The 14832-nt window shown below is 43.1% G+C and overlaps 1 protein-coding gene across 1 annotated transcript in view; it reads left to right on the forward strand.

Moving 5' to 3' along the window:
* LOC103187373 overlaps positions 1 to 14832 on the forward strand; it is a 68564-nt gene that overhangs the window by 11382 nt on the left and 42350 nt on the right. The window contains exons 7-10 of the mRNA XM_042346876.1: positions 2313 to 2410; positions 5184 to 5336; positions 8017 to 8078; positions 12702 to 12852. Coding sequence (XP_042202810.1) covers positions 2313 to 2410; positions 5184 to 5336; positions 8017 to 8078; positions 12702 to 12852 — 464 coding nt within the window. The remainder of the gene's footprint in view (positions 1 to 2312; positions 2411 to 5183; positions 5337 to 8016; positions 8079 to 12701; positions 12853 to 14832) is intronic.

Raw genomic sequence — 14832 nt, forward strand, 5'->3', positions numbered from 1 at the left:
GCAAGAATGATTTAAATTGTTCTCACTTGCTCTCACCATCTGAGAAAATTTACCCACATGAAAAGATGAAGGATTGGACTGCGCAAGTTTGACACTTAAAATATTTACTTATATGGTACTTTGTCTTTGCTTTTGAGCAACTCTCTCTCAAAATATGTTTACCTTGCTTCTCCTCTCCATGCCATGGCAAATTCCTCCTAGAAACATATATTTTTGACCAAGCTTTCGGTCAACATCTCTAACACTCCCTTCTCCTTATCATAATGACGTAGTGCTTTGAGACAATCATTCTAAGTGAAAGTTGCTTTTATAATGATCCTTGCATTTGATATAGCACCTTATCACATCGTCGAAATCTCAATTCACTTGACAGAACAAACTATAAAGTGAATTGATTGTATATTTTGTGGGCGAAACGCAGCAGCCAATTGCACAAAGCAGTGTCTCAAAAATAGTCGTGGTTTTGATTTTAGCAAATGGTTTGTCACATTAGAAACAAAATGACAGTGCCTGGGATGCTATCTTATTGCAGATTCCACTCTCCCCTTATTTGTGCCTCGGAAAATAAAATGGGCATCGGCATTTGCAAACCAAATACTAATTATATGTGAGTCGGTTCAAATCAGAACTGCAGATAATGTCAGAAAAAATGCAAATGAAAAATGCAGGAAATGAAAATAGTGAAGGTATTAAGGGATATGGTGAAAGGGCAGGACATCGGCATTGAAAGATCTGCCAAGATTTAATAAACTAGTGGAACAGGCTAGAAGGGCTTAATGGCCTTCTGCCGCTTCTGTTTTCTTATATTTGCAAGTTTGGTTTGGATTAAGAAGTGCCATCCGGCTAATTTGATCTCATCTTTCCAGAACGCTCACCAACCATCTATTTCACCTACCATCAAAACACAGCATCAAACTGTGTTTTGAATAAGTCGAATATTCTGGCCTCAACCACCCTTCCCTCAACCTGTTTCAGTCACTAAATTACTGTCTGGGTGAAGAATATTCTAGGTACAGTCACAAGCCCACTTACATCAAAAGATGCGAACACAAGGAAATTTTCAAAACATATCTGCAAAATTTAAGAGTTGAGAAAAGATCTGCTGGATCACAATATAAGAAACTCCTGGTAAATCAATGAAAACTAACACATGGAAAATAAAATACAATTTGAACTACTCAGATGAGTAACTGCACAAAAGACCAATTTCAAATGGTTAAACTAGTAAAGCTAGAATTTAAATGGATTTGGAATAGTATGTTACGGCTTATACCACTCAACACTATCTGCTTTATTCTGTCAGACATGTCTGAAACGTCTCCATGTGTCAGAATTGTAAGCAGTGTTCAAAAGCCTATTTCATTCTATTTTTTATGTTTTTAAATGAGGCCGAGAAAGGCACATTGCATCAGTGCCTTTGTCTGTCTGTTTATTGGTGTTTTTTTAATTGTATCAAATAGCTTATGTACTGTATATATATCATAATCCTTGCATTTGATATAGTGCCTTATTGAGTGACCATATTATTATTATTTTTGGAGGGATTATTATACCTGGAAAGGGATCCACCAACTGAATAACAACCAGGCTCCTCTTACTGCTAGGTAAACACAGACATGTGGAGTAAGGAAACTTGCCTAAGGTTTTACCCTGTTGGGAATTGAATCTGTCTCCTTTCATTTGGGAGCATGCGCTAACCACAACACTACGAAACTACACAAAATATATTTAAAAATCTCTGCTTGTTGGTGGTACAAAATAAGTGCTTTAGCTTGCTAGCTCATGACAATTTCTAACCTTACTCCTGTTCATAATAACCCTTGATTTTGATTATAGTGCATATAACGTCAAAACATCTCAAAGCATTTCAATGGTAAAAGTTGTTAAATGTAGTGACTGTATATTTGGTGGCAAAACGATACTCCCAAATGGTGCATTAAGCTCTCCCAACAGACATGAAAAGAACAAATGCTCTATCTGGAGAATTGATTGCACAAAGATTTCCATTTTCTTAAAATGTAATATAGTAATTGATTATTTTTTAAATTAAATCTTATTTTGGAATCTGTAACTTTCCCCCTATTTTAAGAACCGGCTTCTAAATTAAGATTGCATTTTTAAGAATTGTGCAAAATTTTGCACAAATGTAATCATTAAGACTTAAACCTAAAATACAAAGGTTTTAGGCATCTCGCCATTTCATTCTGCAGCCAACAGCCATTCGCTTGCATTGCTTCAGAAGACCCTAACTAGGAACCTCAGCCTTGCAAGGCAACGAGTTGTGACTGATGATATTGTTCTATCTCCACTAGGTCAAAAAATATCTATAGCACACAGTCAACTGGCAACGGTCGGATGTCCTCTAAGAAATCACTGCAGTGTGAAGATCCTCCAGCTGGTGTTTGTGTTGGTCAGTGAGTAACACCTACACATTACTGGAAGAGTTGGATGTAAATCAGTTTTAGCAGATGAATTGATTGATTGTCGTACAGTATTAGCAAGCAAGAACACTGCGTATTGGTGATAAAGTTTTTTTTATCAGTGTTTCAATTATTGCTCACAATGAAGAGAACTTTGCCGGTGGATAATTGAAATTGGCAGATAATCTAGATCAGAGTGGTCCAACCTTTAAGCTGCCGAGGGCCGGATTCCCTACTTGAGAAAGGTCCATGGGCTGCATAAGCAATATTTTTGAGTTTCCCTTCCAGAAACATTTACACAGCTCCTTTTTCATGTTGGAAGGACATCTCAAAGTGCTCAACACTGTCGGCTGGGCACCCGAGCTGGGGGTGGGAGCCGAGGGAAGTGAGATAGGGAGGGAAAAAGATGACTGAAAGCACGCTCCAAGAGGTAGGTTTTGATGTGCCTTGAAAGGCGAGGGAGAGAGTCGAAGGGACTCCAGGATTGGAGCTCCCGAGAGTGGGAGCAAAATGGCGATGATGGGGCAGATAGAGTACGGGAACATGAAGCAAACTGGTGTTTGCTGGGCAAAGGGAATGGCTGAGTTGGGAGGTTGCATAGATAAAGTGGGCAGTGGGTGAGGGGTGGGGTGGAATGAAGGATGTAGAGAATTTGTTCACTGAGGAAAGAGGGAGCTTTCTGTGAGAAAACTGCACGGCACGTCACATGGTGTCTGTCCTCAGTCACCACCATAGCGGCCGAGGGAAGCTCTGATCGTCTGTCCTGACAGTGAACTATGAAATGGTGCCCTCACTTTTCCTTTCTCTGCTCTCTCACTCATTCTCTTTGTTTCTCTCTCCCCCTCTCCTTTTGTGTGAAAAAATGCCTCCTGATTACACTCCTAAAAACTCGCCCTCTCTCCCCTCTCTCAGTCACTCTCTCTTCCTTGTTTTCTCAATCAGCGCATTTCACTATCTGCAGCGACAGGAACCAGGGGTTGTTAAGGATGCAATGGATAAGGAGAGCGGCTTGTCTGTCAGGAAACCCCTCCTTCAGTTCAGGAGGGGTTTCCTGACAGACTGCAGTAGCGGCCGACATTATTTCCACTCCCTGTATTGCGTTTTCCTAATCGATGGCTCCTACCACTGCCATGAGAGGACGTTTAGTATGGGGGGGAGGCGGGGAGGGAGGGAACAGGTGACCCAAAGTTGGAAATGGTCTGTGGCTGGATAAAATCATCCTCTGGGCTGGATGTGGGCTACCTGTTGGACCACGCTGATAGATAAACACTTATTGCAAATATAACTTGTGATCAATAAGAAGAGTTAAATGGGCCTTGAAACTAATCAGGTCCCATTATCTTATTTGTGGGTAAAATTATTCTGTTAAAATATAGTAGTTGGTGTGATATTAAACACTTCCATAAAGCATTCATATTAGTGATTTGTAAACCTGCAGTAGCGATTTGTAATATACTTAATAAATTATTTTCTGATGCTCCATGCATGTTGGTTCTGTTCAGATGTGGTAGATGGTAATGGTAACAGATAACAGACCCTGTTCCTAGATAGGATATATGAGACTGGCTCGCTAGAACTCTCGCCTCTGAGTCAGGAGGTTGTGGGTTCAGCCCCATGTTAGGCTTTGGAATCACATCGTCTAGGCTGACACTCCAATGCAATGCTGGAGGGATATTGAATTGTCGGAGGTGTTGTCCTTTGGATTAGACTTTAAATCATGGATTTTGAGGAAAGAACGGAATTTGTGGACAAGGGGATATCTTTTTATTTCAATTTTAGCAAAGCGATACAGAAGATTGGTTCACAAATTTGAAAGGCAAGTAATGGGAGTTGTGAGGGCCAAAGAGCTTCTTTTGGTTAAATCGGTGTGTCTAATAACGAGATACAGCGAACGTGTTAACAAACACATAGTTCATGAGATGAGCTTTGGGAAATACAGAATTGGGGCAGAGGTGTCTTCTGACAGCTCATTAAGCAACTTAATTAGTGATTAAAGCAAAGCTTGTTCCAAATGCCTTGAAACATGCATCCAAATTGGCAGCAACCCCACGAACTGCTGTGAACGAGATCAAGACTCATTAAGTCCTGTGAATCTAGCTGAGATATGTGACTTAGCACTAGTTACTGGTCTATTTCTATCCGAAAACATACTTCTGTTAAAGGCATTTGTCATCACAACATTGCAGCGCCTTTTGCTACTCTCTGCTAGTTTGTTGTGAATAATTGCATATTTTCTCTTATCAATTCACTAAGTTCATTTAAGACAGCAACATATCAATCTCCACAGTAGTTGAAATTGAGTAATTTTGTACTGGAAGATCTTAAGCACCCATTTTGAAAAGTATTTAAGAATAATTATTAACTTTAACATCAATGTATTTTACCTTTTCTGGGGACCTTTTTTGATGTGTTACCTTTGTTTAAATATGTTGACCTGTTGTGGAGTCCTGTAGCTCAGTGGTTAAAGCACTCGCCTCACAAGCAAGAGACCTGGGTTCGATTCCCAGCAAAGCGAAACCTTGGGCAAGTTTCCTTACTCCACACGCCTGATAATAAACCCTCAAGNAAAAAACCAATAATAATTTGATCACTTCAATTCACGACTGTTTGTGGGACACTGCTGTGCGCAATTGGCTGCCGCGTTTTGCCCACAAGAAAAGCAGTCAATTCACTTTACAGTGTATTTTGTGAAGCGCTTTGAGACTATAACAAATTCAAGGATTATTATTATTATAAATGTCGTCTCTCTTTTGCCTTCTCCAGTACCGGTGCCAAACAGCAGGCGGATAAAGGGACAGCTGGCCAATAGACCATTGAGTGCTGGTACACTTGAGAGTGAACGAGTTGCACAGGAGACATTGATATCAAAAGTACTGCCTAATTTTCAAAATGCTTCCCTAAGAAGGGTAAATGCTTGTAAGTTTGAGCTCAATATTTCATTTTCAGAGTCAAGAGTTAAACAACCAGAATGCTGTGTATTCAAATCGTATCAGCTCCTTTGAAAATCACAGCATTTTTTTGTCTGTCACTGGCAGTGTGCAATGAATAATTGAAAACCAAATCAGCCCAATTTTTGCATTCGTTGCTCTTTCCTCCTGACAAAACTCCTGCTGATTTGAACAAAATAAATACAGCAGACAAGAACGGCAGGCCCTGTCATACTTTTACAGCAACCTAAATTTGTGAAGATAATTATCTAGGACTGGTTTATGTTAATTGGGAAGTATCTCCCATTAATTCCTGTCTTAAATTCCACATATATCCTCCGTGAGGTAGGGGAAGGTAATATGGGTCTCCTAGGAGCTGAACTGGCTCCTAGGTGACACGTTTAGCATTGGAATGTTGGAGTTGACCCAATCCTCTATGCAGTCTCAGTGGTCCATCTTCTGAGCGAACGATCACATTTACAGCATGTTTGCATTGACTGTACTTTTGGTTTGTGCATTCAGTACACTGGTTCATTTATTCCTATTTTAATATTATTATTATTAGCTCCATCTTTGCATTCTTCGCTTCCTCTGACACACTTTTCTCTCATTGTCTCTTCGGTTGTCTCTCCCTGAAGTTACATGCAGTGGTGAGACTGCTGCTTATTCTCTTGCACTATGGAGTGCCCAGATGAAGAACGTGCTCTATTCTGCCACTAAGTGGTACATTATGTTAAGACACCAAGCCACTCTCACAGCAGTTGTCCTTATGTTTGTGCTAAAAATTAGAATCAGCGGAGTACTTACTTTTACTTAGGTTTGTAAAACAAAAATTATTGCAGTCATATTACTCTGGGTTATTTTCAGTCCTCAAGACCTCACCACCCTTTTTCAAAGGTATTACAGGTTCTCTCGATAGAACCATAGAACTTTACGATATACAAGAAGGCCATATCGCAACGTGTCTGCTGGTTCCCTCGAGCAATTCTTTCAATCCTATTTACCTGACTGTCCCCATACCCCTGTAGCTGACTCTTTCAAAGGTTTATCTAGTTACCCTCTTAAAGCTAATGGAGAAGCACATTTATCCAGTGAATAATTGGGCCCAAAAGATTGGGGAAAGTTCTGGATTTGGTTCCTAATCTGCATTGAGTGAACTGAGGCACAGCAATTGGCCCATTGTCTTGGGTTAGGTAGAAGGAAATCATCCAGGTTCCCCAGTTGGAAGGTGAGTGTGTGAAAATTCAGGGAGGACAGGATCGGGATCAGTTACACTATCTCCTGAGTTGAATACAACAGCAACAACTTGCATTTATATTGCACTCTTCATTCGGGGAGTGTCTTGGAGTATTTAACATTGGTGTGGTTTAATGCTGAACTGGAAAGAGAAGAGAGGTAACCAAAGCCATGTGATCAAAGAGGAAAGTCTTCAGCTGTGACTTGAAGACAGCGAACACGGATTGAGGCAGAGAGTTTCAGAAATTCGGGGTATAGTGGTTGAAAGCACAGCAGCCAACGGTGGAGCGGAGGGGATGAGGAACGTGCAGAAGACTTGAACCAGCTGAGTGAGGGCAGAGGGTAGTGGAGTGGGGTGTGAGCAAAGCAAGAATAGCAAGACTTACATGTTATTAATATCCACCTGAGCCTGAGTAGAAGAAATATTGAGTCAATGCCTTCATTATTGGATAGAAGGGCAAAAAGCGAGACATTTTCCATTCTATGCTTTAATATTAAGAGCAGTTTACGTGTCTAATATACAAAACCCTAGGTATGATTATCAGACTGTATCTGGGTCTGTGCATATTCTATCTATGAATCTATGACATCAAGTCCTGGATGAGAGCTAATTTTCTCCAGTTGAACGTCAACAAGACCGAGGCTCTCCTGATTGGTTCCCGTCAGCGCCTCCTCACCTCAGGCTGACAGCACCACCATCCACGGTTGCACACTCCACCTTCCTAAGCCAGACCAGAACCTTGGCGTCTTTTTTGACCCTCAACTATCCTTTCTACCCCACATCTGCGTTATGACCCGCTCTGCCTTCCCCACCTCCGCAACATCACTCGGCTCTGCACTGTCTCACACCGCAGGCCGCCGAAACCCTCATACATGCTTTCATTATATCGAGGCTTCATTATGCAAACTCGTTGCTTGTCGGCCTCCCCAACTCCTCCCTCCATAGGCTGCAGATCATCCAGAACTCTGCAGTCCGTGTCCTCTTCTGCACCAAGCTCTGTGACCCAATCATTCCCATCCTCGCCCGACTCCACTGGCTTCCCATCACACAGAGGATACAGTTCAAAATCCTGGTCCCCACCTTCAAAGTCCTCCATGGTCTTGCTCCCCCCTACCTCTGTGACCACCTAAACCCCTACCATCCTGCTCGCTCCCTCTGCTCCGTGGGCTCTGGCCTGCTTCATGTCCCCCACCTTGCTCGCCCTCTATTGGCGGGCGGGCTTTCTGCAACCCTCTGGAATTCCATCCCACAGCCCCCCCCCCCCCCCCCGCCTTCCACTCTCTATGACCCCGACCCCCAGTTCAGATCCGAAACTTTGTCTGTTCATAGCCTTGGAAATCCTTCCGAGGCGAAAGGCACTATACAAATGTAATTTTATTATTGTTGTTGCTCTGCACCATGACTGTAATAAAATGCACTGTTTTGTTCTTAGGGACAACTTCTGATCATTTGTGCAGTGATGTTTTCCAGCCCTGTGATAAATTGACTGACATGGCAAGTATTTTGTTATGATTTTTTTATTTTTGGAAAGCTAGTGCCAGTAAGGTTGCAGTGAGTGACTTCAATTCCTTCTCGCCCGCACCCACAGTGCAATAGAGAATTAGAGAACTGATTAAATACATGGCTGATGGAGTTACTTGTGGATTGACAATGCATTTCTGAAACAAAATTACTGTCATTTTTGTAAACCTGTTTTCTTTAATGTTGACTATGTTGAGAGTATGATTCCCATATTGTCATTTTGTGAAATCTCTAAATAATAATGAGGAATCAATGAGCTGAATGTTAGTTTCTCCTCTCTTCTCCCCTTCCCTCCCCCTGGCTGTTTGTTTGTAGCTTTCAGATGGAGCATTCAATAAAAGCTAAAACACAAGACCGTGGTTTCACTTGGGGAGAGTGTTTTTTAAGATGAGGTTTAATTTCAGCAGTATATTAAATTGGTGCAGTCTTTTGCTTGTTGATGAAATGACATGATTGTAACAAACAGCGTCTCATCAATGCTCATCAAAACTAGGACAACATGAAAGAGTTCAGTGTTTGTGAAACTGCTGTTGAAAAGTTCTCGAAAGTCTAATTATGTCAATTCCTTCTCCCTCCACAGTATGCAAATATCTGTGAGGTGTGAGAGAGAAGGGTATAAGAATACGGGTATTCCTGCACGTCATTGGGAAAATTACAGGTAGTGATTGTTGTCCTTGTTTGCCAGAGACACGGGAAGACCCCTGAAGTCTTCCCCCTGTGCAGCTACCCAGTTTACAGGGGTACGATTTAGTAGCTGTTGCAGGGAATGGCCACAGTCTGGATGTGATTAGTAGCTCGGGATACAAAGGTGGGAAAATAGGAGAAGTGGGGTGGTTAGGAGTAATTGAATGTGAACAAGACTGAGGCCCTCCTGATTGGCTCGTGCCAGTGCCTCTGCACCTCAGGCTCTGGCAGCATCAACCTCCATGGTTGCACACTTCAACTCACCAGCCAGTCAGGAACCCAGTTGTCTTGCTCGACCCTCAACTGTCTTTTCTTCCCCACAACCAAGCCATGACCCGCTCTGCCTTCCCTCACCTTCGTAACATCGCCGACTCCGCCACTACCTCACCCCTCAGGGTGCTGAAACTCTTTTTCATGCCTTCATCACCTCCAGGCTCAACTATGCAAACGTCCTGCTTGTCAGCCTTCCCAACTCCTCCCTCCACAGGGCTGTAGATAATCCAGAACTCTTCAGCCCGTGTCCTCTCCCGCACCAAACTCCATGATCCCATCTCCCCCATTCTCGCCCAACTCCATTGGCTCCCTATCCTTCAGAGGATCCAGTTTAAGATCCTGGTCCTCACCTACAAAGCCCTCCATGGCCTCGCCCCAACCTACCTCTGTGATTTCCTGCCAGCTCCCTCCGCTCAGCCGGCTGTGGCCTGCTCCATGTCTCCCGACTCACCCACTCCACCATTGGCGGGAGAGCCTTCAGCCACTCTGCCCCAAACCTCTGGAATTCCATCCCCCAATCACTCCGCCTCGCCCCCTCCTTAGCCTCCTTCAAGTCCTGCCTCAAGACCCTCCTCTTCTACCATGCTGTCGGCCACCCCCCTTCTCCCCCCCTGACCCCAGCTCGGGTCTGAAATGTTGTACACTGTCCAGCGTTTTGGGACGTCCTCCCAACGTGAAAGGCGATATACAAATGTAATCTTGTTTTTGTTATTGTTAAAAGACACCAATATGACAGTGGAAAGAATGATCTAAGTGAGGATAAGATCTTAGGACATCTTCCTGAAGTGAAAAGTGCCATAAAAGTGTAAAGGTATCAATTTGTAATGTATAATGAGCAAATAGAATCACTGTTGTAGAACTAAGAAATGGGGAAAAATGTAAAACAAGTGTATTTTATAAATACTTGACTTAAGCCTATGGCTTAACTGAAAAAAAATGTACCTGCAGTTCAGGGAACCCTCTAAAAAGAAAAATGTGGTAATAAATGGACGATTTAAGAATGACATACAGATTAGGATTGGAAAACAACATGAATAGAAAAGAAATGGATTTATGGAATCTATTCAGTGCAGTTTACCAAAACAACAAGTCTTAATCCAACAATGACAACAACAACTTGCATTTATGTAGCGCCCTTCACACCGGACGGCGTATCAAAGTGCTTATGCTAACAAAGATGCAGGCCATATGTGATTTTGTTGCAAGCAATGATCTCAAATAGTTAGAAATCTGGTAAGGGAGTATCATAGGAATGATGACTATTATTTTGCATAGAGATGTTATTCAGACCCAATCTGGAGTACTGCTTTCAGTTTTGGGCACCACACCTCAGCAAAGATATATTGACCCTGGAGGGGGTGCAGTGTAGGTTCACTAGAATGTTACCAGGCCTAAAAGGATTTAGTTGCGAGGAAAGGCTGTGTAAACTTGGATTGTATTCCCTTGAGTTTAGAAGTTTGAGGGGTGATTGAGGTATTTAAGATGATAAAATGATTTGCTAGGGTAGATACAGAGAAGCTATTTCCTCTGGTGGGGGAATCCAAAACCAGGGGAAATAGTCTTAAAATTAGAACCAGGCCATTTAAGAGTGAAATCAGGAAGCATTTTTTCACTCAAAGGGTGGTAGAAATTTGGAATTCTCTCCCCCAAAAGGCAGTGGATGCTGGATCCATCCACACCTTCAAAAGTGGGGTTGATAGATTTTTTTGTAGGTCAGGGTATTAAGAGATATGGGGAGAAAGCAGGAAATTGGAATTGAAAGGATTAGTTGAGGTACAGATCAGCCATGATCTAATTAAATGGCGGAACAGGCTCAAAGGGCTGGATGGCCTACTCCTGTTCCTATGTTCCTATGAGTATAATAATCATTCGGAATCTGACTTGAGGCAGAACCTAATCCGATGCCTTCTGAAAATCAACATGTTGTTCATCCCATCTGTCAATCCTTCTCTGTCCACCACCTGAGTTGGGAGGTAGGGGACAGACGGTTGGGATAAAAGGATCATGTCAGTGGGCATTCACAAGTGTTAGCCCCCAGAGATTGTTTTCATTCCTAAATTTAAAACGTTTTGATGTGCTCAAAGATCTGCTCCTGTTTATGTTCCTTTAGACTGGGAGCGCATTTTCCACTTGTCCGCATGTCTGTGGGATGGAGAGAGCTGATGAGGGGGAATAGGGAGAAAATAATTTAAAGATAAATTGTTATCCCGACTATGCTCAGGCTCTCCCTCAGACTCACCAAACCAGTGCGCAATCTAGGTGTCCGGTTTGACCCCCAGCTGTCCTGCCTTCCCCACATCCGGTCCCTGACCAGGACCACCTTCCTCCACCTTTGCCACATTGCCCGCCTACAACCATACCTTACCCCAAACCCAGCCGAAACCCTCGTGCGTGTGTTTGTCACCGCCCAACTGGATTACTCAAACACACTCCTTGCCGATCTCCCCAGCTCCACCATTCAAAGGACTCAGCTCATTCGATCTCTGCCTCCCGCATACTTACCCAGACCAAACTCAGTGCCCAGATCTCACTATTTCTGGTCAGGCTTCACTGGCTCCCCATCACCGCACGGATCGACTTCAAGATCCCCACTCTCCAGTTCAAACCCCTTCACTCCCTGGTACCGCCCTATCTCTGAGATGCTAACCTGCGTGGAGGGTACTATGTAAGAGCAACTTGTTGTTGTTACTCCCCTCTCCTGATGCCCCTAAAAACCCTCAATACCCCCCTCCCCCCACTGTAAAGGAGCCCAAGTCAAGGCTTTCCTTTTCTAAATGGTTCGATAGTTGAAACTTAAAGCAAGTTAGCATTTCTGTGGGATGTTGTGTGCCACAAAAACTATACTCAACATAATGGGGACGATTGTCTTTTAAAATATTTTTTATTTTAAGTCCTCAAAAAAAGAGGCCTTGTTGTGTTAACATCACATGAGATGTGTGTAGATCACACAAGTTGCTTGAAATGTGACCTGACGTTAACTGATTGTTGTGCTCGAAAACTGGGTCAGTCCCCATTTTGATCAAAAAATAGTACAAACTGGACTAGTTTGCCCACTAGATGGCTCTACGTGTTTTTATATTTCAAAAATCACTGTCCAATTATTCTACTATTTTTATCCTTGTTGGTTTATGCTTCTCTGCTCCTGGTCCCCGTCCTCCTGTTGCTGGTATCCGTTCCCCTCAGTAGCCCCCCAACTGTCTACTGTTCATGAGTCTTGTCAGTGAGTGTCGGCAGGCAATAGAACGTAGAGAGCTCCCCCCCCTCCCCACACACACACAAAACAAGTGAAAGATGCTTTATAGGGAGCAGAAGCAGGAACCCTGGCTGTTTTTCCTCTTGCTAACTTTGGGAAGGTCAAGACCATTTTAGCCTCCTTATGCAGCCCAAACAGGTGAACTCAGCACAGCAAGAATTGGGCTAGTAAACGGCAGTGTATTATCTACACCAGGGATGGCCAACTTGGACCCACATGCAGGTCACATTACGCATGTGTAAAATGTCATGCGGGCCTTGCTACATGTTGGCCATCCCTGCTCTACAGGATCAGGGCTGCTCCTGGCTTTATGCATTTTCACTGATGATCATAGGGATATCCAGTGAATCCTGATCTTATGTGTATGTTTTTTTGTCTTAACCCAGAATCCTGGAGGAGGTGATGACCGCTCCCTGTGGCTTTACTTGCCTGATGAGCTCTGGATTAGTGTTTTGACTCTGCTATCACATCGTGATCTCTGTCAGCTCTCCCAGGTCTCTCACCGCTTCCACCGGTTGGCCAACGATGAAACGCTCTGTAAGTTTCTATTTAAGTTGTTGCGAATACATCTATCTGAAAATGATGGGTTAGATAAACTGCTAGATTATGGGTTCAGTTGATGAATTAGTATCCAGTAATAATATAATCCTTGCACTTGATATAACGCCTTATCACATTGTTGCAATGTCTCAAAGCGCTTCACAGGATTTTACTGTAAAGTGTAGTGACTGTAACCAAACACCATGATATAATAGAATGCTGGAACTGGCTTGCAGGGTTGAATGGCCTATTCATGTTCCTATGTTCCTATAAACACGGTAGCCAATTTGTGCACAGCAACTTCCTACAATTGTGGAGTGAGTAATTAATTTTTTTGGGGGGTGGAGGACTATTGACCAAGAAACAATTTAGATGGAATGTCCCAGGTTCGATTGTGAGTGATACTGATTTAGCTGATCTCAGCCAGGATAGCAGTAGGGGATTTATTTATAATTGGCTGTGGTATATTTGAAGATATTCCCCAAACTGGCACTGAAATAATGGGAGCTGGGCAGTGACAGGCTGCTGACCAGCTTGATAGATACAGTGACTTTTTTAATGAAACCATTGAAACCTCATTCGCCCAAACCATTAAAACCTTGCTCATCACAAAAAGAGAAAATGGCTGTATAATTAACTTAGGGGTGTAGCTGGCTCAGTGTGTGAGTGCAGTGTCCTTTTACCTCGAGGGCCTGATTTGAACGCAGCTTTGACTGATAGAACGTCAAATTCTTCTCTGTCATGGGGAAAAGGTTAGGAGCAGCCTCAATCCAACTTCTTGAAGGTGATCAACAGAGAGTGCTGATAACTCACTATTCACTGGCACTACAGGTCTGGTCACTAGTTTGGGACAAGGTGGGTGATGAATTACTGGAACAGATCACAGTGCGGGCTGGTTGAGGTACAGACACTGAATTTATTTAAGAAATATCTTGATGCTGTAATGGGAGGAGAGAGGTTTAGTATTCTGAAATTATGAGATCAAATGGCCTAAAGGGCCTTCCTCATCTGATCCTCTCTTGTGACTCTGTGACCCGATTGGTGCAGTAACTCATCAGGAATGCATGATCATAGAATCATAGAATTGTACAGCACAAAAAGAGGCCATTCGGTCCATCGAGTTTGTACCGGCTCTTTGAATAGAACAATTTAATGTCAATCCCACTTCCCAGCCATTTCCCCATAACCCTGCAAACCCGTCCTCCTCAAATACCCATTCATCACGTTTTTAAAAGTAGTTATCGAATCGGCCTCGACCACCCTTTCAGGCAATGCGTTCCAGATTCGAACAACTCGCTGCATGAAAACATTTCTTCTCACCTCCCCTCTGCTTCTTTTAGATACTATTTTGAATCTGTGACCTCGAGTCACCGACACACCCACCAGTGGAAACAGTTTTTCCCTTTCCAACTTATCAGATCCCCTCATGATTTTGAAGACCTCTATTAGGTCTCCTCGTAACCTTCTCTGCTCCAATGAGAATAATCCCAGCCTCTCTAGCCTTTCCTCATAATCAAGGTCCCTCATTCCTGGTACCATCCTCGTAAATCTGCTCTGCACCCTTTCCGATGCCTTAACATCCTTCCTATAGTGTGGTGCCCAGAACTGGGCGCAGTATTCTAACTGAGGCCTAACCAGTGTTTTACATAGGTTAATCATAACCTCCTGACTCTTGTACTCTATGCTCCTATTTATAAAGCCTAGAATCCCATTTGCCCTTTTTACAGTCTTATCTATCTGTCCTGACACCTTCAAGGATTCATTTACCTGCACCCCCAGGCCTCTGTGTTCTTTCACCCCCCTTAAGATTGTATTACCAGCCTGTATTGCCTCCCCTCATTCTTTCTACCAAAATGCATTACCTCGCATTTCTCTACATTGAAATTCATCTGCCATATGTTTGCCCATTTTACCATTCTGTCTATGTCTTCCTGCAGTTGGCTCCTATCCTTCTCACTGTTTACCACCCTACCTAAC

Source organism: Callorhinchus milii, unplaced genomic scaffold (genome assembly GCF_018977255.1).
Source record: "Callorhinchus milii isolate IMCB2004 unplaced genomic scaffold, IMCB_Cmil_1.0 Scaffold1, whole genome shotgun sequence".
Taxonomy (NCBI): domain Eukaryota; kingdom Metazoa; phylum Chordata; class Chondrichthyes; order Chimaeriformes; family Callorhinchidae; genus Callorhinchus; species Callorhinchus milii.